The 22304-nt window shown below is 51.7% G+C and overlaps 1 protein-coding gene across 2 annotated transcripts in view; it reads right to left on the bottom strand.

Moving 5' to 3' along the window:
- Window positions 1-3756: 3756 nt before the first annotated feature.
- IL5RA (interleukin 5 receptor subunit alpha) overlaps window positions 3757-22304 on the bottom strand; it is a 42805-nt gene continuing 24257 nt past the window's right edge. The window contains exons 9-12 of one of the 2 annotated variants that reach the window (XR_013760856.1): window positions 10932-11028; window positions 9608-9692; window positions 6840-7812; window positions 3757-4057 (exon numbers count right to left, since the gene is read on the bottom strand). Coding sequence is in view for 1 of the 2 variants with exons in the window: in XM_079122210.1 (XP_078978336.1) it covers window positions 7726-7812; window positions 9608-9692; window positions 10932-11028 (269 nt within the window). In the remaining variant the exon portion in view is untranslated. Of the gene's footprint in view, window positions 4058-6285; window positions 7813-9607; window positions 9693-10931; window positions 11029-22304 lie in introns of those variants that run through there. The other variant, XM_079122210.1, reaches the window with a different exon arrangement.

Genomic DNA, 22304 nt, shown 5'->3' with positions numbered 1-22304 from the left:
CACACCTGTAATTTCAGGAGGCTGAGACTGGAGGCTCCTTAAGTTGGAGGCTAGCTCAGCAACTTAGCAAGACCGTGTCTCAAAAGAAAAACTACAAAAGGGTTGGGAATGTAGCTCAGTGCTAGCTCAGAATGCAGGAGGCCCTGGGTTCCGCTACCAGGGAGGGAGGGAGGGAGGGAGGGAGGGAGGGAGGGAAGGAAGGAAGGAAGGAAGGAAGGAAGGAAGGAAGGAAGGAAGGAAGGAAGGAAGGAAGGAAGGAAGGAAGGAAGGAAATGGGGGCTGGGCTGTGAATCCAGGTGTAGTAGTTCTGCCAAGAAGACTCAGTCACTTGGGTGTAGTGATTTTCTTCTCTGAAGTGGACTAGCCAGGCTGCTTCTCTGTCTTTGACTACAAACTGTGTTTTCTGCTTGTTTGTCGTATTTGACTCCAAGTGACTTAGAGCTGGTTTTGCAAACTCAGGTTATTCTGCAAGTTTGGGATTGACCAAATAAATATGAAAAGCGCAGTGAAACTTGGAATTCAGATTTTTTTAAATGTAGGCTTTTTTAGTATAACGATGTCCTGTGCAATGTTTACCTGAAATTCAAATGAAACTGGTCCTGGCCCTCCTATTTGCTAATTTTGTGATTTTATAAAGGAAGGAGGACGTGCACCCCTGCTGAAGTCATTGATTTCTTATCTAATATCCAGGGGTCATGCCGAGCTCTTGAGGTGGATGGTCTGAGGGTGCAGCGTGAGGTTTTGCCATCTTGAGCTCTGTTTCATTTATTGGACTCTCCTTTCTCCTGTTTTTGGATGAGGGGAATGGGTGAGGGCTCTGAGATTCCTCTTAGAACAGAGAGAATTAAAACAAAAGATGCTTCCAGAACAAAGGTGCAGATGACATGGCAAGGGAGTTGGGGGTGGGGCATGGTGGTGCTCACCTGGGGAGGAGGCTGAGGCAGGAGGATCGAGAGTTCAAAGCCAGCCTCAACAACTCATCAGGGCCCTAAGCAACTCAGCGAGGGCCTGTCTCTAAATAAAATACACACAAAAAGTCTTGGGGATGTGGCTCAGTGGGTAAGCACCCCTGGGTTCAATCCCTAGTACCAAAAAAAAAAAAAAAAAACCTTTGAAGGGAAGGGAGGGTAGTGTGGAAAATTCTAGAAATATTTTGAAAGGTTATAAAAATGGGCTTGTTACTGAAGGCATAAGCCGTAGTACAGCTTAGTTGGAATATTATGCAGAAGATGCACTGTTTATCTGTCTTTAAGATCAAATATATGAGACCAAATAACTAGCATTTGAATTTGCCCAATTACTCCTCCTGTATTCAGTGGTTCACAACGTGGGGATCAATAGGATTAGGGCTTCCTCCCATGGTTCAGTGTAGACACAGAGAGAGACACGGATTTGAAATACAGTGTGAGAATGTGTGAACAGATAAAAGTATGAGCAGAAAGATTGGACCCGTGTCTCTTGCAAAATCAACTTAACACCCAAGGAAAACAATTTTTTTGTCATTGTTTTCACCCTTGATTCCCCCACCGTGGAATGATTTTTATTTATTTTCTCAAATCGGGTTGCTTTTCCAAAAACACACAAAGGAACCACACACTCAAAGGTGACAGATTTTGAGGTGTTGGCATCTATGTGGAGATGAACACGGTCCACCTGCCAAATCTCACTCATTGGCCACTTTTTTTTTTAACTAAAGATGAGAAGACAATCGAGTTAATTGGCTCCTACCCTGCTTTGGGGCCATAATTGCTGAAGTACGTGCCACAGAAACCATGTGGTCTTCCACGCCGAGAATATTTACCACCCAGCCCTTTAGGAAGCTTGTGGACCCTCGCACCCAACACCTGCGCTTGATGGTTGATTTCTTTCCTCCGAGGGCTCCACCCCAGGTGTGTGTACTCTTTGTTATTTTTTTTTCCCTCCCTGTGAGGACAAATCTTTGCTTTTAATTTTAATAAAGGAAATAAACCTAATCATACACCTTCAAGTTGGGGGGGAAAAAAAAGCTTGTTGGAACTTTAACATAAATGCACAAGGGCTACTTTGCGTTGCAACCGGCTACACCTGCCAGGCGCGTGGCACTGGGGCGCGCAGGAGAGGAGCCAGGTGCACCAGAGCGCGAGTGCGCAGGTGCCCAGAGCGCAGGTGAGTCTGTCTGCGGAGGTCAGAGAAGGCGGTTCTGAGCCGAGCAACATGCCAACCGTGAGTTCTTGTTAATTCATTATTTGAAGCTCTGTGATGATCTCATCGCTGCTATAACTGCACAGCTGTAATTAGGGCGTCTACCTGCTCCACTTCCTTAGTGTCTAAGTTGAATGCAGGTTTTCTAACCTGGTGGACATTTAAGAAATGCGCTTCCTTTTCCTTTGGGCTGAGCTCAACCAGCAGCAGGTTCTTACTCAGGGCTGCCCGCAGTACATCAGGGTAAATCAGAGCTCAGCGTGTTCACACTGAGATGCAAGGTTTTTGAAGAGCTTGGTGACTGAACGAAGCAGAAGAGACCCTGCTGAATTAGGGACTCCTGTTGCCAACAGGAAACTTCTTGGTGGCTAAGCAGAGGCTTAGCAGATAAGTCACTAAGAGGGGGAAAATGGTTGGAAAGCCTTTTTCTTTTCAGGAAGGGAAGCATGGTGCTTGCAAAATAAGCTCTCAGAATACAGGTGGTATTTTTGGGAATGTGTTTGGAGGCTCCTGAGATGCCAAGTCATGGTGGACTTTTCCTCAAAAGGTTTAATTTGAAGGTGGTTCTTTTCCTTAACGGTTTTGGATGAAGTGATACAGGCAGACACGTCTTTAACAGAAAGAAAATACTGAAGGAGGCCAGTTCAGGTCAGACTACTGCACCAGTCCTAGCTAAGAGGTCAGACAACAATGTGCATAACCAAGGGAGGAAAAAAACAGAAAAATACCCCTTTTCAATTTGCAGGCTCAGACAATTCCCTGTCATGTATGTGAAACGTTTCTCATTCTGAACCACATTTACATTCCTAGCTATTACCTTGAGCAGAGAGAAAATAAGATTGTAGTTCCATATGAAATTCTAGAGGAGTCTGCATCCTGGAACTCAATTTATAGGGAGTAGAGACAGAGGTGGCTACAGACCCATTGTCACCGAGATCCTTAAGCTAACATTAAGTCCTGTTCTTATTAAGCTTTTCACCTTTGCCCCTAGTTAAGAGTGTTTTCAGTTCTCTCTTCTCATTTCCAGAGAGACTTTTTCCTCTAACAAATTAGCACCTGAGGTTTATTCTACTAACAGACGGTCCTGACAAATACAAGTCTCACCATGAAAATGTTTGGGTTTTTTAATCAGGATGGTCTCTGCCCACGTGGATTCTTCCCTGGGCTGCATAAATAGCTTGAGGCCCGGGCATTTCAATGAGGCTCAAGTGCTTGAGCCGCTGGCAGCCCTGAATTTCAGCCTCCCCTCTCCCCACACTCCTGCTGTGATGCACAGCCAATTTCAAAGTCAAGGAGAGGGGCTGGGTGCAAATCCTGGCAGAGGGTTGTGGAGAGAGCCCCAGGGTTTGTTCCAATCCTGCAACTGTAAAGGATGCAGGAGGAAGGTGTCTCTCCCCCGCGCTGTCGGTGGCAGGGACGGTCACAATGGTACCTCAGTTTACATCAACCTGTGGACGATGGTGTTTTCCCAGAAGTGAATGTTCAAACTCTAATTTGCCATGACAAGGCTAGTGATGTGACCAAAGACTCGGTCCTTGTCCCCAATGCCCGTTCACGCCAGTTTAATAATGAGGGCGTGGCTTTAAGAGAAAGGAGAAAGAAGTTTTATTGCTTTTGCTAGCAAGGGAGAAACCCAGGGGACTCCTGTCCCCGAGGCTGTGATTCTGCCCATCAGGGGGCCCAGGGGGATTTTAAAGGAGCTCCTCAAGGGTGGCATTTCAGGTGTGCTCTGGTGGGGGGTCCCGGGTACCCCGATGGTGTGTCTGATACTCACTTCTTAGATCCTCTGGGAAGTACCGCCTTCCTGTGGGGAGCGTGTTCAAGGACAGTTAACTAGGGGGAAAGCAGCTCACACTGTCTCCCTAATCTTGTTAGGCTGCGGGGAGAGAGAAGATGGAAAAAGAAAATGTCCTTTTAAAAATAAGCAGCAAGGGGCGTAGAGAGGACCCCGGATACAGTAAGAACATCGTAGGCCACAGAGCTAGCCGCTGCTGAAGTCTGACCCCTCTTAGACAGCAATTCCTTTTTCTTGTATTGGGGATTGAACTCAGAGGCACTTAACCACTGGGCCACATCCCCAGCCCGTTTTAAAAAATGTTTCATTTAGAGACAGGGTCTTGCTAAGTTACTTAAGGCCTCGCCTAGTTGCTGAGGCTGACTTTGACCTTGTGATCGTCCTGCCTCGGCAGCTGCTGGGTTCCGGGTGTGTGTCACTAGCACCTGGGATGTACAGTAGGGTACACACAGCAACTTCATATCGGCAAGAAGAGTCCAGGCCACAGTGGCCCAGTGATCAGGCCAGCTACGTACTCCCCGTTGCTTTCTCGTTAGGGACTTATCCTCCTGTCCGTGATATTGGAGGCCTGGATTTCTGCCAAAGACTGTTGAATTCTAAATATGTGCAAGGTGCAGTGCCAGAGTCGAGAGAGGGGTAAAGAAGGTCCAACCCGCGTGTATGCTTCTGAAGAGGCACTGTTCTAGAAACTTCAGGTAAGGAGGATGCGTTTGTCCTGCACACATGTGCTTAGTGCTCACTCTAGTGGGGAGCAGCCCCTCGGCCGAGGGTCTCCTCCAGTGTACCAGATTGGAGGCTGGCAGGGAGGCCCCGGAGGAGACTCCAGAGACAGCGTCCACCAGCTCTGCTTCTGCAGGCTTCACAGAGGAGGTGGCTACGGAGCCGGAGAGGCCGCCTCTAGCGCCCACGGGGCTGGGGTGTTTACAGCAACTGAGTCCTTTCTCTTGCTGTCATTTCCTGTCTCGCCTACACTGGTTGATTAGCCCCCTGCAACGTCCTCTGTGAGGGCCTGGGCACCCTGATTGACAGGGTGGTTGTGACACAGTTCTTTGCCAGAGCTAATGGTGGCACTTATCTGAAGCCACAGTGCCCCTGAGGGGTGAGAATTAGCTGTCTGGGGTCTTGATGCACCAGCCCCCGCTTGTCTGATACTCTCCTGTTTGAGTTAGGGTCCCAGGATTTTAATAATGCCCTGCAGGGATGACAGTTCCTCAGCCTGGGGAAGGGTAGGCATTCAGGTCTCATTTCCCGGGCTTGCTTCTTCCGGTAAGGTTCCCCACAGTTTCCGTTTTACGGCTCCTGGATGCTTCTCGGTCCTTAGGCCTGCTGTCTGTCCTCCCTTGTCCTTTCCCTGTACCCACCTGTTCTTGGATAACTAACCTACCTCACAGGTGGTGTTGGACGTGGGTCCCAGGACCATGACCCTGATTCCCAGAAGCCAAGAAGGAGGCAGAAGTTCACAGTCCACCAGGGAGGCCCCGCGGAGGCCACCCTTCCTGGTGCAGCCTCCTCGGCGGAAGCAAGCGCTTTCCAGAATAATAGGTTTCCAGGTTCTGGTTTGAAAGAGACCAGACAGGGAGCTCTAAGCTGGGAGGTGTGGGGCGGATCTTTCCTTCTGCAGTTGACTTTCAACTTAGGTGAGGCCTAAGACTCACCCAGGGCAGTGGATCTCAAAGTGTGGTCCAGAGACCAGCAAGCGTGAGCGGTACCTGGGACCTTGCTAGCGAGGCAAATTGTCAGGCCCTGTTCCAGATCCTTCAGATCTGAGGATGGGGCCCAGTCACTGAGGTCTCAGGGGCCCTATGGTGACTCTGATGCTTTGTTTATTTGTTGTAGTACTAGTGATTGGACCCAGGGATGCTCTACCACCGAGCTTCATTCTTTGCCCTTTTTATTTTGAGACAATTGATGAGGCTGGTCTTGAATTTGCCATCCTCCTGCCTCAGCCTCCCAAGTCAATGGCATGACAGGCGTGCCCCACCACGCCTGACTGACGCTTACTGAAATGGACAACACCCGATGGAAGGTGTTCATTAAAATAGTTTTCTGGACACCTTCCTGGAGATCCTGGGTCAGATGGGGGAGCAAACACTTGGCCAAGGACTGCCACATGTCCCTAGGCCTGGCCTTCCTGCTCCTGCTCCCAAAGCCGGCCTCTGCTTTCCCCTGGCAGGCTCTTCCCCATCACTGGGGTTCCCTGGGCCTGACGTTCAGCTCCTCACTGTGCCATCTCTCTGAAGCTCTGTGAGTGCGAATTTCCAAGGGAGCAGAGATACAGGTGACCCTAGGAAAAGGCAGGCTCGCCCAGGTTAGAGGGAGGAGGTGCGGAGTACCGGGCAGCCTTGGGAAAGGAGCAGGAGCCGACAGCTCTCTCGACTCTTCTGCCGTTTTCCCGAGCTGAGCTCTCTGCTCGGGGGGTGGTTGTAGGTTAATCAGGAAAAGAGTCCCTGGAAGTCCATGGCAGGCGCACTGTAGGACCCAAGGTGACTGTTCCAACTCCAGAAGGCAAGCCAGGGTGTGCCCTGTTGGGGACTGAGTACTGTTACCTTCTCTCCCTGTCTCCGGCCTTCTGACCCAAGGCCACGTGGAACCAGCAGCATGCGGGTTCCTTCTGGTCCTGGGTCCCCCTGCACCCTCTCTGCCCTGCTGTACCTGGTTCTACCTGCCTCCATCGCAGGGACCCCAGTCCGGTGAAGATGTTGAGAGCTCTCTACACAGATCGCCAGGCTTAGTGCGATGGTCCCTAGGGTGGGACTCTCACCACCTGACCACAAGTTGCTTTGGAACCTTGAGCAGCAAAGCTCTCCCCAGGAAGTTCTCCCTCCACCTGGGGATTCCCTCCAGCAGAACTCTGCGTGCGAACCCTTCTCGGTGTGTTTCCAGAACGTGAAGGCCACCCTTGAGCAGGGTGATGTCTTCGTTCCTCATGTTTTCTAATGTGCTTCCTGGAGCAGGCCAGCGCAGCTGGAGCCGGTCTGTTTTGCCGTCTATCACAGACACACGCGTGCTCCTTGCGCAAAAAGAATTAAAAAAAAAAAGAAGAAAAACCCAAAGAAAACCAGCCACAGCTCCCACTTGGGGTAGGAAAGATGTTCCCCTGAATCCAGGTTCACCATCTAGGCCAGGCTGCTGCCCCGCGTTCTCTTCCTGGGATTTCAGCTGAGTGTTGGTACCGGCAGCTTCAGCAGCCAATCCGGCACCGCCGGAAGTAAGCACGTTGGACGTCGGTCTTAGAAAGTCTCCTGTGGGAAAAGTCTGGGGGCACTTGGGCTGGCTGCAGAGGTGGGCAGGTGTGCGGGGGAAAGTCACGGAGCATGCTCGAGTTCCTCGGTGCTGGGAGTGAGGAGATTTCCGTGAAGCACCCACATATTTAGAGACGTGTGTGCCTACATGTATCAGTCTTACAACTCAGCGGAATGTTCTGGAATTTTTTTTTTTTTTTTTTTTTTTTTTTGTGGTACTACAGATTGAACCCAGGGGAGCTTAACCACTGAGCCACAACCTCGGCCCTTTTCATGTTTTATTAGAGACAGGATCTTGCTGAATTGCTTAGGGCCTCACTTATTTGCTGAGGCTGGCCTCAAACTTGGGTCCTCCTGCCTCGGCCTCCCAAGCTGCTGGGATTATCGGTGTGTGCCACTGGGCCCTGCTCCATAGGTTCCAAACACCTCTTAGCCAAGAAACAGCAGTCCCTATTCTCGTTGCCGGCTGAGACCTGGTGTGAGTCCTTCTGAGAATGCTCCATGGAGTCAGAACACGGAATTTTCCAAGATCTCAAATTCAGGCTCTTCCACAAAACTTATGACTTCAGTTTCTGTTGTGCTGGGACTCAACTTCTGCAAAAGAAAACATCCCTCCTTAGATGACTCTTAGCAAACACCTCATCTCTTTGAATTCTTTATAATGTAAGTGATTTTTAACAAAATAACAATAGTGAATGTTGAAGAAAATACGGAAACAAAGTAGAACGCTATCTCGCCTCAGCCCTTTGCACGGCAGCAGGATTCTGTACATTTGTGACTAAGTCAAAGGGCTGCTCAGCTTTTGTTGCTTTGGTGCTGGGATTTGAGCCCCAGATCTCTACACACTAAGCATGCAGTACACCCCAGCCACGCTCCTTCATGGGCACATTTCCTGTGGATGCTTTTATGTGATGGTGGCATTATTATTATATGCAAGTAATTATTATCTGCCTCGATAGGAAAAGTTTGCAGACCTCTGGTCTAAACAACCACCCGATTTGAGGATAAATTTGACAAAGTACAGCCATTATTCACTGAAAAGCACAAAACAGTCGATAGAAATGGAAGGAAATCACACCGGGTGCAGGGGTGCACCCCACTCATCCCAGCAGCTCGGGAGGCTGAAGCACGAGGATGGAAAGTTGAAGGCCAGCCTCAGCAACTGAGGGAGGCCCTAAGCAACTTAGCAAGACCCTGTCTCAAAATGAAAAATAAAAAGGGCTGACAACGTGGCTCAGTGGTTAAACACCTGGGTTCAATCCCTGGTGCAAAAAAAAAAAAAGAAAAAAGAAATGAAAGAAAACCTAAATACATGGAGTGAGATGTTCTGTTTAGAGATTGGAAGAGTCAGTACTGTTAAGAAGCCATTTTTCTCCCAAATAAATCTATAATTTGACACAATCTGACTCAAAATTCCAGTTTTTTTTTTTTTTTTTTTTTTTTTTTATGACAGGCTGGCTCTAAAATTGTGTCCTTGAAAAAGAATATCAAAATGACTTTGGAGGTTTTATATAACTAAAAAAATCATAGAAATCAAGTGACTTTTGAAGTCCTGACCCTCAAAATTTATCATCAAGCAAAATCATCACAGTATGGCTTTGCCTTGATCCGGGAAACCAAAGATAGAGTCCAGCAAGAGAGCCACCCATGCAGAGGAAACTGGTTTATGACAAAGACATCAAGAAATGCACTGGGGAGAGGAGGTTTGCAGCAAGCGACACTGGAGAGATTATGGACTGCGGTTGTGGCTAAGTGGTAGAGCTCTTGTCTGGCGTGTGTGAGGTCCTGGGTTCGAGTCTCAGCACCACATATAAATAGGTGAATAAAATAAAGGTCCATCAACAACTAAAGCTATATATATATATATATATATATATATATATAGAGAGAGAGAGAGAGAGAGAGAGAGAGAGAGAGAGATTTAAAAAGATCTGATAGCCACAGGTGAGTGACTGTTCCATTAAGTCCACTTGCTCCGAATGGGGATAGGACTCTGCATGTGAAGTCATCTGCCTTCTCTGTGGCTTTTTCTGATAAGGAATGAAAGTCTCCCTTGGAAATTCTTTAGTGGCAACCAGGGTACTCGGGTGGAGTCTGAAAACCTTAGCAGACCCTGGACAGTCTCACCCAGGCCCCTGCCGGTTCAGGAAGAGAAGGGTGGACAGCTGGTTTGGGCTGACCAGGGTGCTCTTCACTGAATGGGGGCCTCAGTGAGACAGGAATGAACATGTCCAACCAAAACCAGCCAAAGAACCAGCCAGGCGACCATCTCCTGGCCTGGGCGGGGGGGGAACCCTGCCTTAGAGCAGAGAAAACGGAGGCCCCGCGACCCTCCCCAGGGGCTCCACCCTGGGCCCCCGTGACGCAGCTCGAGAACGGTCAGTATTACCTCGCAGTGGGCAGTCACCAGGAGGTCTTTGATGTTACTTTTCGGTGCTGGAACGGGTGGAAACAACCTGGCCCATAGGTGACATCTGGAAACAGAGTAAAGGAAGGAGCCGGTTGAGCTTGGGCATCTCTCTTGTCCCTCAATGTCTACGCCGAGCGTTGACCTAGTTAGTCCCAGGACTGGCTGTTGGATAAGCTCCAAATCTTTGCTGATCCCGGCTGGGCGCAGTGGCGCACGCCTGTCATCCCAGCAGCTTGGGAGGCTGAGGCAGGAGGATCATGAGTTCAAAGCCAGCCTCGGCCACTTACCAAGGCCCTAAGCAACTGAGTGAGACCCTGTCTCTAATAAAACTCACAAAAGGGCTGGGGATGTGGCTCAGTGGTTGAGCATCCCTGGGTTCAATCCCTAGTACACCCTCAAAAACGAAACCCGTTGCCGATCCAGACTTCCAGAGGCCTGCATCGTAACACTAGTCGCAGACCCCAGGGTGCTGCAGGGCTGTGAGCGGCTTCTGAGAGGTCCAGGAGAGAGGCGGTATGGCGTCCTCCACGGCTGACTCATGGGCTTTGCTGCTTGCTTCTCCCTCCCTCTGGCCTGCCATTCGCCCGGCACCCAGCCACAGGTGTCATGTGGACAGAACATTTAGGCTCATGACGCTCTTTAATAGGAAGTTCATTATCTGAGTCGGGAGAGGCTTGAGACAACAGGTCGTTGAGCCTCGGAGGGCTCAGCCAGGATGGAGAGTGCTTCTGTGCGGGACCTAAGAAGCCTCAGGCCCTGGGGGCCAGGGGATGGAAGGGAGGAGTCAGCCCTTCACTGTGGAGGCTCATACCTCTGAAATGATGTGTATCCAGAGCTCTGTTCTTTGGAGAAGTAATAGGTGAGCAACAAGAGCATCTGAATATATACACACATGTATATCTCCAGTCGGTTTAATTGTACCTGTGTCCAATTCATCGACATATTCACAGAATTGAAAATGTGGGACTCCGTGGGTTATCAGAGACCCGTAAGCAGTGAATGGGGGTGGGGGAGGGGGACAGGAATGCCAAGGTCAAACCAGCACAGAAATGAACAGGTCGAGGAACCCGAGAGGGTGTGCATTGGCTGAGGGCCACCAGGGGTCTGTCCGAGGTCTGAGCACTGCCTGCCAGTGTGTCTCGTTTTCCATTTGGTCTCTGCTGACCTCAGAAAGGCCACCCAGGAAGAAAAATGCTGTCAATTTGGCCTGATGACAAGAACCCTCCATCTAAGGGATGCATAGCAGGACGGAAAGCCTAGGCTTGGCCCCCAGCTGGAAGCAGCTAGCAAGAAGCACACCTACGTGCTGCAGAGGAGGGAGCAGGTTAACAGGGCGACGCAGATGGCCACCGTGAGCAGGATGAGGACCCATTCCATCAGAGGCTTCCTCTCCTCGCTTCCTGATGGGGGGAGAAAAGAGAGAAAGAGATCACTGTTGGGATCGGGGGCAGATTAAAAAAAAGTAAGATCGAGGCTGAGAGCATCAGCAAGTGCTGGGTCGCCCTGGGCAAGTGGCTTGACCTTCCTGAGCCGGAGATGATGACATCATTCCCTGAAGTTGCTGAGAGGCTGAAATGAAATTCTGGCAGTGAGGCGGCTTGTAATCTTAAAGCATTCTTGATTCGTTTGGCAAGGACTCAGGGAGCCCATTCCAGGGTACTGTCACCTAGCTCCTGGATCGCAGCTACATCTGGAGTAAGATTTTTTAGATGGAAATGCCCAAAAGACAGGTGCCTGCTGATAAACTAATTGTGTGACAGGAAAAGTATTTTGACAAAGTTGAACACTGAACTCATCTGAGAAAATATTGGTAGTTCACATAATGATCGCAGACTCTTTTCTGAGTGCTTTATGATCTACATGATCCCCAAATCTCCCCTTACCAATATGCCCATTTCACAGATAGGAAAGTAGAAGATACTTACTGGTCAGTGCAGTAAGTATCTTGCATACCTCTGATGCTGCATCTAAATTTGTTACTCACTCACATGCAAGGGACAGACACTTCCATGGGCTTCAGTGATTGGGGTTCAGTGTATGATTTTTTGTAGTTTTTTTCTTTTCTTTTCTTTTGGTTAGGTACTGGGAATGCATTCGAGAAATACCCATGCGCTTCCCGAAATGGTATTTAAAGATATAATGTGCTTAGCCAGGTGCAGTGGGGCACACTGTAACCCTGGTGGCTAAGGGGCTGAGGCAGGAGGATGATGAGTTTGAGGCCAGGCTCAGCAACTTAGCAAGATCCTGTCTTAGAAAAGAAAGCTGTGCCTGAAACTCAGTGGTAGAGCAGCCCCAGGTTCAATCCCCCGTACAGAAAATAAAGGCGGGGCAGAGGAGTTGCGTGCTTGCCAAAGCACCTGCTGCACTTACAGAGAATAATGTAAACCCTGGGTTAGCTCCCTGGACACAGCAGGCTCCTTTCTGTGGGGGCAACTGACTACTCCTTCACCCATCCATTTAACAAGTAGTCAGGAGGCTGCTCTGATGTTTGGGGCACTGTCCAAGGTCCTGGGGCACAGGGGTTAAGCAAACAGCTGGGCCCACCAGGGAAGAACTGCAGGAAGTAACTGACAACACGCAATTTCACCACACCTGTGCCGGGGTATGGGAAGCTCAGAGTGCCCACGGAGAAGGTTCTAGTCCTCAGTTTGCCATTTAAATTGAGAAATGCATAGAGGTGGAAAATTCCAGGCCTTGTAAATACACTAAGACTTCCCCAAACTCCAGAAGACTTAAAACCAGAAAGAATGAAAGAAAGAAAAAAGAAGAGAGAGAGAGAAGAGAGAAATTCAAGTGCAGCTGGGTGCAGTGGCACATGCCTGTCATCCAAGCAGCTTGGGAGGCTGAGGCAGGAGGATCATGAGTTCAAAGCCAGCCTCAGCAAAAGTGAGGTGCTAAGCAACTCAGGGAGACCCTGTCCCTAAATAAAATACCAAATAGGGCTGGGAATGTGGCTCAGTGGTCGAGTGCCCCCGAGTTCAATCTTCAGTACCAAAAAAAATTCAAGTGCCAAGAGGGAGCAGTGTCTTGAGATTCAGCGCCCTGAGTCCTGCCCCACCACATCTCCTGCTTTGATGGATTCTGACGACTCTGACTGAGGTTCGTCTTCTCCTTCCCCAAAGCCTTCATCTCCTGCCTCCCTTCCCTTCTGCCTTCAAATATTTGGAGAGGCCTGGTCTTGAACAAGTCCTGGCTTTGTTCGGCCAGCTCCCCAAACCTTGCAGACTTCTTCCTTTCTCTCGAATCTAGTCTCCTGAATGAAGGGTTCCGTCTGCTTCATTTGCCCAACTCTGAAACTGCTGCCCATCACGGGTGACCTCCTAGACAGCCAAAGCCAAAAGATTCTGGGTTTCTTCTCCCCAGTCATTTCTTCCTGACCTCCTTCCTGAACTTCAGACTGTCTAAGATCGCGTCCTCCTTGAAACAGAAACTGTGGTTCTGCAGCTCCAAGTTCCTTCCCCCCTTTTCCCTTGCAGGCAGCCCTCCCCGCAGCAGGCTCCTCCCGTGACCCGTGGGTATCTGCCCCTGCTCTCTCGTCTTTGAACTTTGGAACGGCTGTTCATCAGGGCCTCGTCTTTTAATTCCATGAACCCCTCTCCCAGGCCTTTCCTCCTGGCCCTAGCTCCAGGTCTAGATCCAAAACCGCCCACAGATGAAACACACTTGAGGGTTTTGCAAAACTGAGAAGAGCCACAACCAAGACTGCATCAGAACTACTTAGAACTACTTCCTATACCCCTCCCCCATTGCAGTCCCCGCCCCCCCAAGCCCCCCAGCCCCCCGGAAGCCAGCTGTGTCCCACTCTGCACAGCTCTTGCCCCTCCCTCCCTCCCTCGGTGTGCACCCCATGCAAGACCGGGATGCTTGCATCTAACCCAGGCAGGCCCAGCCTGTTAGACGGCGATCATTCTGGGCCTTGGTTTCCTTTCGAAACCAAGGCGGTTGAAACCTGGGGTCCTTCAGACCCCGCCCAAGCCCATCCCTTTGCTAATGCCCCTCATTTCCATCCAGGGTATCGCCACTTCATGTCCTTGGACCTTGAACAGAACTGACCACAGGCAAGAAGAGCATTGTCCCTATTAAAGTTTCCAGGTTGCAGCAAAAACTTAAATAATGAAAATAAAAATCCTCAGTCCCAAATCTCAGTAAGAATCCATCACTGTAGGGACAAAGACTGGAAGTGAGACTCACATTGGCAGGGGCATTCTAAAAAGTAACCACAGAAAGTGCAAGAGAAGCACCAGGCACTAGAGAGTGCACAAAGGATCTTGCTCTTGACACAGGTGAATTTTTTAATGCAAATATAATCACCTCTTACTCTGTTTGAACATGTTTCCATATTAAAATATATAGATCTACAATATTTGTAAAGTTTAATTTGCATCTGATTGTATAGTTGAATCATATCTGTGTATATATTGCTGGCATATAGTTAACTAAATTAAAGAAAAAAAAGATTGCTAAAAAAAAAAAAATCCTGCTTTTCTTTTTTTAATATTTTCTTAGGTGTCAATGGACCTTTATTTAATTTTTTTATTTATATGTGGTGCCGAGGATCGAACCCAGGGCCTCACCCAGGCCAGGCAAGCGCTCTACCCCTGAGCCACCTCCCCAGCCCGAGGAGCTAATTTTTTACGGGACACTCTTGGTGCTGAGGGCTTAATGTACGCTCCTGACTTACTTCTGATGGCGACCACAGCTTGCAGGTGGCTCCCAGGAGCCTGTCTGCACAGATAGAGAAACAGAAGCAGAGGCAGGCAGAGTTCAGTCAGCTGCGAGCCCCAGCTAGTCACTGGGCGGCAGGATTCACACCCAGGACACACAGACCCCGTTCCGCCCGCCCACAAAGTCCAGGGCAGGCTGCGTGTGCCACGGCTTCACTTGGCATCTTCCAGGCATTTCCTGGTCACCCGGGACTCTCCGGAGCCTCGTCTCTGTGTGTACTTCACTGCAGGGGAGCCCTGTGCTGTTCACATCCTCACTGCTGGGCCTCCCTGAACCCTCAGGCGCTTCTCTAACGGAAGGCAGCTGCTTTGCCAACTTGGCTCTTCTTGTTTCCTGGGCTCTAAGAGGGACTGAACTGCTTTCTGAAACAACCTGTAGCTATCCTATTGGGGAAAAAAGCTTTAATTTTGAAATGTCCTGTCTGTTACCACCAGGTATTAGCCTTGGTTTTTTAAAATGGGGGAGAACCTGCTCAGAGAGGCACACCTTTAACTTTTCTAAATCCCACTGATGCTCGGCAGTTGCAGGATTGGCATGCAGTTCTGCAGACGGAGCTCCTTGGCAAACAGGACCTTGCTCATAGCTGAGGAGCAACTGGGGCGAATTTATATTGGCACGTCCCATCCTGTCTCACTCTGTTTCCCACTGTGTGTGTGTGTGTGTGTGTGTGGCTGGGGATCGAACCCAGGGCCTTGTGTTTGTGAGGCATGCACGCTACCCACTGAGCTCTATCCCCAGCCCCAATATTTCCCACTCTTATTGTCTGAAAAATAATTCAGCTTGCACTTTTTCCCCATCTCTCAAAATTAACTTTTCCCTTCTTCCTTATTATGCAAGTACCCTAATGAGCCTATCTAGAGATGCTAGACTCAGGCACATGGACGCACATTCTGTACCAAGCGTGTCAGTCAAGAAGAGTTAACCCGTTTACAACCAGGTTAAGCAGACAGAACGTTCGGGTCCCGTAGAAAGAACAAGCAGTGTTGTAAACGTTATCAGGGTCACACATACACACACACAGTCACATTTGTGGCTTGCATTGCGTAATACCCCGTAGCCTGGTACGTCAAGGCCTGATAATAGCACCGTTGTCTTCTGACCATGATTACAGAAATCTTTTTCAGTTAAACCACTCTCTGGTTATTCGGTTCAGCTCCCATTTTGATAAGCAAAGATTCTCCCTGAATTCACAAAAAAAATATAGAGGCCACTGATTTCATGTCATGTCCTCAAAAAAAAAAAAAAAAAAAAAAAAGTCATCAATGCATGCAAGGTACCAGGCTCCTGGAGAGCAGGTGGAGGGAGTTTGGCAAGTGAGTTGAAAGAACTCACTGCTGGCCTGAGGTCTGCCGTGGTTATACCCAGGCAGAAGGGACAGAAGATACCCCCAAGAACACAGCCAGCCCGGCTTCACCGCAGAGAACAAAGGTGCTGGCGGTAAAGTCAGTGCCAAGTGGAAATGCCTTCTGTCCAGTTTTTTTGTTTGTTTGTTTGTTTTTTTTAATGAATGTGAAAAGAATTGAGAACCAGGACCTATAAATAAGCAAGTTAACTATCAATAAAGAAGTTAAAGTGTGCGGGGACTGTGGCTTTGCTGATTAGGAACTTCAGTCGCCTCAGAGTTGGGAGAGCCCTTTACGCATGTCACGGGAGAGCAGGTGTCTCCAGAGAAGGGTCCGAGGAGTACCCAGGGGACAGGGGGGAACTCGGCTCAGGACCCGCAGGGCCACCAGCGATCCTGACACACGTGACAGAAACGATGTCAGCCCCAGCCAGACAAAGGCAGAGGCTAGTAGATCCGCACTGGGGGGAAGGCGGGCTGTCTGGAGAAGGAGCAGCCCTGGCTCGGGCTGGGGTCCACTGCTCACAGAGGGGCTGCATCCAGGCAGGACAGCAGGGGGTCCCGGATGGCGCCCCACAATTTCACACCAGTTTTCCCTTCACCTGCCGATTTCCCTCCCTCTACAAGGGCAGGGGCCGGGATGGCTGGTGGGTGTTCCCTTTAAGCATTTCTTTGCGGTGCTGGGGATCGAACCCAGGGCCTCGTGCTTGCGAGGCAAGCGCTCTACCCACTGGGCTATCTCCCCAGCCCTTCAGTCTTTCTCTTTATCCTAAATCCCTAACTCACATCCTTACTTTGAATTCTGGAGTCTTTGGCCTTGGGGACTTTTTTTGTTCTTCTAAGACAGAAATACTTCATGCCCAGGTTCCTGGGTCTCACCCCAGCACTGCAACAGTCTCCAGGTCATTTGAATCTTTTCTCTGACTGAAGGACAATACCCTGCCTGCCATTTAAATGGCAGCCACAGAGGTTTCCTTTTAAAACGTGGATGGGCACCGCCTTGTGTTTATGTCAAGGGTTCTGGGAAGAGGGAGTTGGACAGCCCGTCCAGGGGGACAGCAGCCCTCTGGGCTGTGCATTCGGTTCCTGGACACTCTGCCCACACGGCCAGCTTAGAGCATTTGGGCAACCCAGCTGTCTGGTGTCTTTCTCTCTCTCTTTCTCTCTTTTTTTCTATTTTAGTTGTAGGTGGACTCAGTGCCTTTATTTATTAACGCGGTGCTGAGGATGGAACCCCGTGCCTCACGCGTGCCAGGCAAGCGCTCTCCCACCGAGCCACCACCCCAGCCCAAGCTGTCTGGTTTCTGAGGCCTCAATTTCCTTTATATTTGACACCTCAGCCCATTGACTTTGCAGATAATGCAACTGAATGAAATTGTGTTGTTCTGGGTCTTAGGGCTGGAGTGGGTCCGAGGCAGCCACCCAGAGGCCCGAAAGTGCCCAGGCTTGGACCAGTGCAGTGCCCGCTCTGGCTCAGGCGGGCCTGGGAGCCTCTCCAGCCACTGCCCCTCTTGCTCTGGAATCCTGTCATCTGCAGTTGAGACCCTCCTCTCAGGAGGCACATGGGATTTGAAGGCCTGCTTCCCCTTACATTGTCCCCATGAGCTTGAACTTTCCACACTCCGATATTGATGTGGAATCTGACTCAGCAATAGGTTTCCAGGGGAAGGAGTTAATTAGTAAATTGATGGGACTCTTGAAATAAAGCCCTGCTGAGTGTGTTTGGGTTTTTTTTTTTTTTTTTTTTTTTTTTTTTAAACCAGCAGGTTTTCTGAGAAGTTCAAAAGGCACCCAGAGGGCTGGGTGATTGACAGAACTTCAATATGCTAATCCCGGGTGCAGGGTTCAAAGAGCTGAGCTTCCGGTGGCCTTCCCCTGGGTGCCTGAGCTCTGTAAGGCAGCTGTGCCTCACGTGCTGGAGCAGGACTACATCTGGCACCCCCTAGAAAGTAGGGGCAGCGCAGCCTGAGTGGACAGAGCACAGAGGCCAAGACCCCATCGGAGGCACACGGCATGTCAGCTGGAGAAACCGTTCAAGTGAACTAAAATCTGGAGAGACCATGGAGACTAGAGCCCGGGGCCTTTGCACGTGTGACTCAGTGGGAACCCTGTTTGTCTGCGTTACCCCTAGGAGGGCTGTGCTGGGGACCATCCAAAGGGGAGCTGCTGTGGAGCTGCCTTCCCCGCAGGCGTCCCCGAGGGGCAACAGGCCACACGCCTTCTGCCGCTCCGCGCCTTCTGCAGCTCTGCGCCTAGGGCTCCCTGGCCTGGGACCAGCTGCAGGGGTGCGGTCAGCAATCCAAAGTGGGTGCAGGGGCTTCATCCTGGTCCCGCCTCTTGCAAGGGAGGTGGATGACCAGGGGGTCAGCCTATTTTTTGCTTTGGAAATGGAGATAATGGATGTGGGGAAAAGGCACACTCCTACATTGCTGGTGGAGTTGCAAATAGGTGCAGCCACTCCGCAAAGCAGTATGGAGATTGCTCAGAAAACTTGGAATAGAACCACCATCTGACCCAGCTGTCCCACTCCTCGGTCCATTCCCAAAGGACTTAAAGTCAGCATACTACAGTGACACAGCCGCAGCTCAATTCACAATAGCAAAACGAGATGCCCTTCAACAGAGGAATGGATAAGCTATGGTACGTATCCACAATGGAATATTAATCAGTCATGAAGAATGAAATGATGGCATCTGCAGGTAAATGGATGGAGTTGGAGAATATCATTCCAAGTAAAATAAGCCAATCCCAAAAAACTGAAGGCCGAATGTTTTCTCTGATAAGCGGATGCTGGTCCATAGTGTGGGGTGGTAGGGAAGGATGAAGGAACTTTGGATTGTACAAAGGGGAGGACGGAGAGGTGTGGGGCAGGTGGGGATGGGACCGACGGTAAATTGAGAGACATTATTACCTATATACATATATGGAAAAAATGTTATAAAAAATTTTAAAAATAGAAGAAAAGTTGAAGAAAACGGGAATAAGGAGGGAATAGAGGAAGAGCACGTGGCACAGTGCGGTGTCCATACAGTAGGCGCTCAGCGCGTATTCACTGACTTCCTAACTGGGGTCACGTAGTGTCAGAACTCGGGCCTCAAGGAAATGCCCCCAAATCCTCGAAGCAGGATTGGCGTGCCCTCCAATCCTCAAAAGCTGCAGAGCATAGGGAGCTGAGGAGAGGGAGGAAGGACGCAGGGGCGGCCGCAGGAGGAGCCAGGGCGGACGGCAGGACGGCCTTAGGCTGCCAGGATCTGCATCCGGGGAGCCCCGTGGAGAACGGGGGACGGGGAGAGCCAGGCCAGAGGAGCTGGAGGGGTCAGGGACCTCCCGGGATGGAGGCTGCGCAGGCCAAGAGCTGGCAGGCCACCCCCTTCCGCAGCCCGGCCCTGCTGCCTGAGCACCCCCGTCTTCCTCAGTGTCCCTCCCTGGACTCGGCCCAGGGCCAGAGGGATCATAGCACAGAGACCAGGGGCCAGCCCTGTCCTGGGCTGCAGGCCCGGCCCCCGCGTCCTCGCCGAGGGCCTTGGGCATCTCCCTCATCTGCGTCATTGAGAAGTTTGCACGTTTGCACGGGGGCGCCAGCAGCACTGGGCCAGCGTGCCCGGCAGGGCGTCTGGCCTCTCTCCGTGCGTCCCCTCCTGGCGTGGGGCAGCCCCATCACGAGGCAGACCTTAGATTCAGGAGGGGCGGCCTCGTCCTGGCACTTGGGGACAGGCTGCCAACTCCCTGCTGGCCCCCTGGGGCAGCGGGCCTCCCCTCCACGGGGATCGAAAGGGGCGCAGCCAGGCGGGTCTGAGCAGCCGGAACCCACAGGGGCCGGGAGGCAAGGAGGCGGCCTCGCAGAACCACGCAGCGCCGGCCCCGCCAGAACCCCGACCAGGCCCAACTCGGAGTCACAGGCGTGGCCGGCTCGGCCCCCAGCGGGGTCTTCACGTGCTCCGCGGTCCCCGGTTTCGCCTCTCCAGCAGCGTTTTATCCCCGCCTCCATTCAGAGGGCCCATGAAGCAGGGAGGCCTTTGAGTTTGCAGCATGGGGCGGGGGAGGCCGGGAGAGAGCGGAGAGGGGCCCTCCTGCCCTGCTTCCCCTTCAGCTGCCCGTCCCCATCAGGAAGGTCCCGGCAGAGAGAAGGAAGGACAGGGAAGCAGGTGGAGACGCCAGGGGGCCAGGGCAGCGCTCCAGGGCCTGGGGAGCCCTGCCCCGCACAAAGCCAAGGCTGTACCCATGTTCGATGGCCTCGCGGGGACTCTGTCCTCTAAGCTGGAGAACCCCGCGGGCCCAGAGAGAGAGAGCTGGTGTCCTCACTCCAGCCAGGAACACCCAGTTGATTATAAAGGCACCGGTGTCTCCCAGCAGCTCGCGAGGCTGAGGCAGGAGGATCAAGAGTGCAAAGCCAGCCTCAACCACTCAGCGAGACCCTGTCTGTAAATAAAATATTTTTAAAAGGGCTGGGGGTGTTGCTCAGTGGTTAAGCACCGTAGTTCCATCTCCTGGTGCTGCCCGGGTGGCTTTGTCTCCATCCCAGCCACTGTGCCCACAGGTCACGCCTGTTTCCTGCCTCCACCTGTTTCCTTAGGTCCTCACAGACTCAGTGTGTCACCCAACTCTTGAGAACCCCCCCTGCAGCTCAAACCACGTCCTGTGGCGACACATCTGGATGCTGAAGGAGATGCCCCCTGAAGGCAGAGGCCCCTGTCAATCATGGTCCCAGTGGTCCAGGTGTGGCCCTGCTCCATGAGGGCCAGTGCCACACAACTCAAGCCCAAAGGGACTTTTTTTGGGGTGGTGGGTACTGGGGATTGAACCCAGAGGCGCTTAACCACTGAGCCGCATCTGCAGCCCTTTTTATCTTTTATTTAGAGACAGGGTCTTCCTGAGTTTCCTAGGGCCTAATAAGTTGCTGAGGCTGGCCTCCAACTTGCAATCCTCCTGCCTCAGCCTCCCGACCTGCTGGGATGACAGGCGTGTGCCACCTTGCCCAGCTCTGAAGGAAACTTTTTGAAAAGTGATTTTTCACTGGTGCCTGGGACCACCCTCCCATAGGCCCTGACTGTCAGGCACTGTCCTCAGCAAGGTCCAGACAAAGCCCTCCTCGCTTGGGGGGTGATTCCCGTAATTGTGGGTCCCACCTATCCCTGGGAGGTAGAGCTGAGCCTGAGCGAGGACACAGCTGGGAATCCACAGGGCCACGCTCCTCCCGCCAGGCAGGAGGAACCATGGGGACGTTTATCCTCATCATCGCATGCTGCACGCCCGGCATGTGCGCACCTGGAACAGTAGGGGGAAGGGAGGATGTGGACCTCAGGAGACAAAAAGCTGCACCCAGACCCGAGTCAGGAAGCTGAGCTCTCCCTCCGCAGGAGACGGCAAAGGCCAGCAGGGAACAGAAGAATCCGGAACTCAAAGAGCAAAAAGGAGAAAGACCTGTACAAATCAGGAAGTTCCACTTCTTAAGATAAGACGGAGCGGCGGCCGAGGAAGGGCGGCTGATAAGGCGGAGGATGAGGAGAAACTGCGTCTTTGAGAAACAAAACCCACACGTGCCTGCTCTGGGCGTCCTGGGCTGCAGGGCCGCCTCCAGGGCAGGCCGAGAGCGCCCGGGTGCTGGCCAAAAGCTGACCAGCCTGTGGGCCTCTTGACCACCAGGGATCTTGTCAATCAGAGTGACCGGCACCCTGTCTGTCACCACCCTTGCCTGCGGCCTCATTCCTTATGAAACGACCTTGGGCAATAGCAGGTTAATGAGCTAATGGCCTCTCCTGTGCTAATTGGCTCCGAGGCCACCATTTTGAGGCAAGGAAACCTTAAGAGCCGTTTCCTGGCCCTTGGACAGCAGCTGAGTCAGTTCATATCTCTGGGCCTCCATTTCCTTACCTTCAGGAAACTAGAGGAGGTGGACTTCATGTCCAAGGAAGGGGTGACCTCTGAGTTGGACCTGGGAGAGAGAAAGGAGGCGGCGGACCCAGGGAGGCCAGGGCGGACGGATGCTGCTCCGAGTGGCCGGGAAGACGGCAAGCCGAGCGTCACCATGGCTGCATCCTCAAGGGGTCGGGAAGAGCCGGGCAGAACGTCCCCGAGGGGCTGGGACTTCCGATCTGTTCACTCATCATCTTGATGCAAACAAAAAGTCTGCCCTGATGAGACTCACTAACGATCCCACGCTGCCCGGGGAGAAAATTCCAGAAAGGAGGGCTCCATGAGGTGAGCGCTCCTATGAATCGGCTCATTCTCAGGACACGGGCGGCAGGAGATGGAGTGGGACTGGCCAGCGATCCCAGCAACGGGGGACACCCGCGGGGTGGGGGTCATCAGGAGCCCGGATCCCGACTGGGAAGCTGTTCCTTAGGAAGTGATAACGGGGACGGGGCTCTCAAGTGGAGAGTGAGTGATAATTAAAAACCAGCTTGAAATAAACTCGCAACTCGCTCAGCGGTTTCATGGCGGGTGAGGCACCAGGACCCCAGCACTCACATCTTAAGGGCAGAGAAGACCGAGGCCAGGCGGGGCCAGGTTGGACAGGCGCAGCCCTGCTCTGTCCCCTGCAGTGGTGGCAGGAGATCACCGCTCCCTCGGAGCCAAGTTCAGCCTCAGAATCCTCCTTAACACCGTCCG

The sequence above is a fragment of the Sciurus vulgaris genome, assembly GCF_902686455.1.
Source record: "Sciurus vulgaris genome assembly, chromosome: 19".
NCBI classification, from domain to species: domain Eukaryota; kingdom Metazoa; phylum Chordata; class Mammalia; order Rodentia; family Sciuridae; genus Sciurus; species Sciurus vulgaris.
The sequence above is the reverse complement of the archived record's forward strand: the minus strand, read 5'-3'. Positions and strand labels throughout refer to the sequence as shown.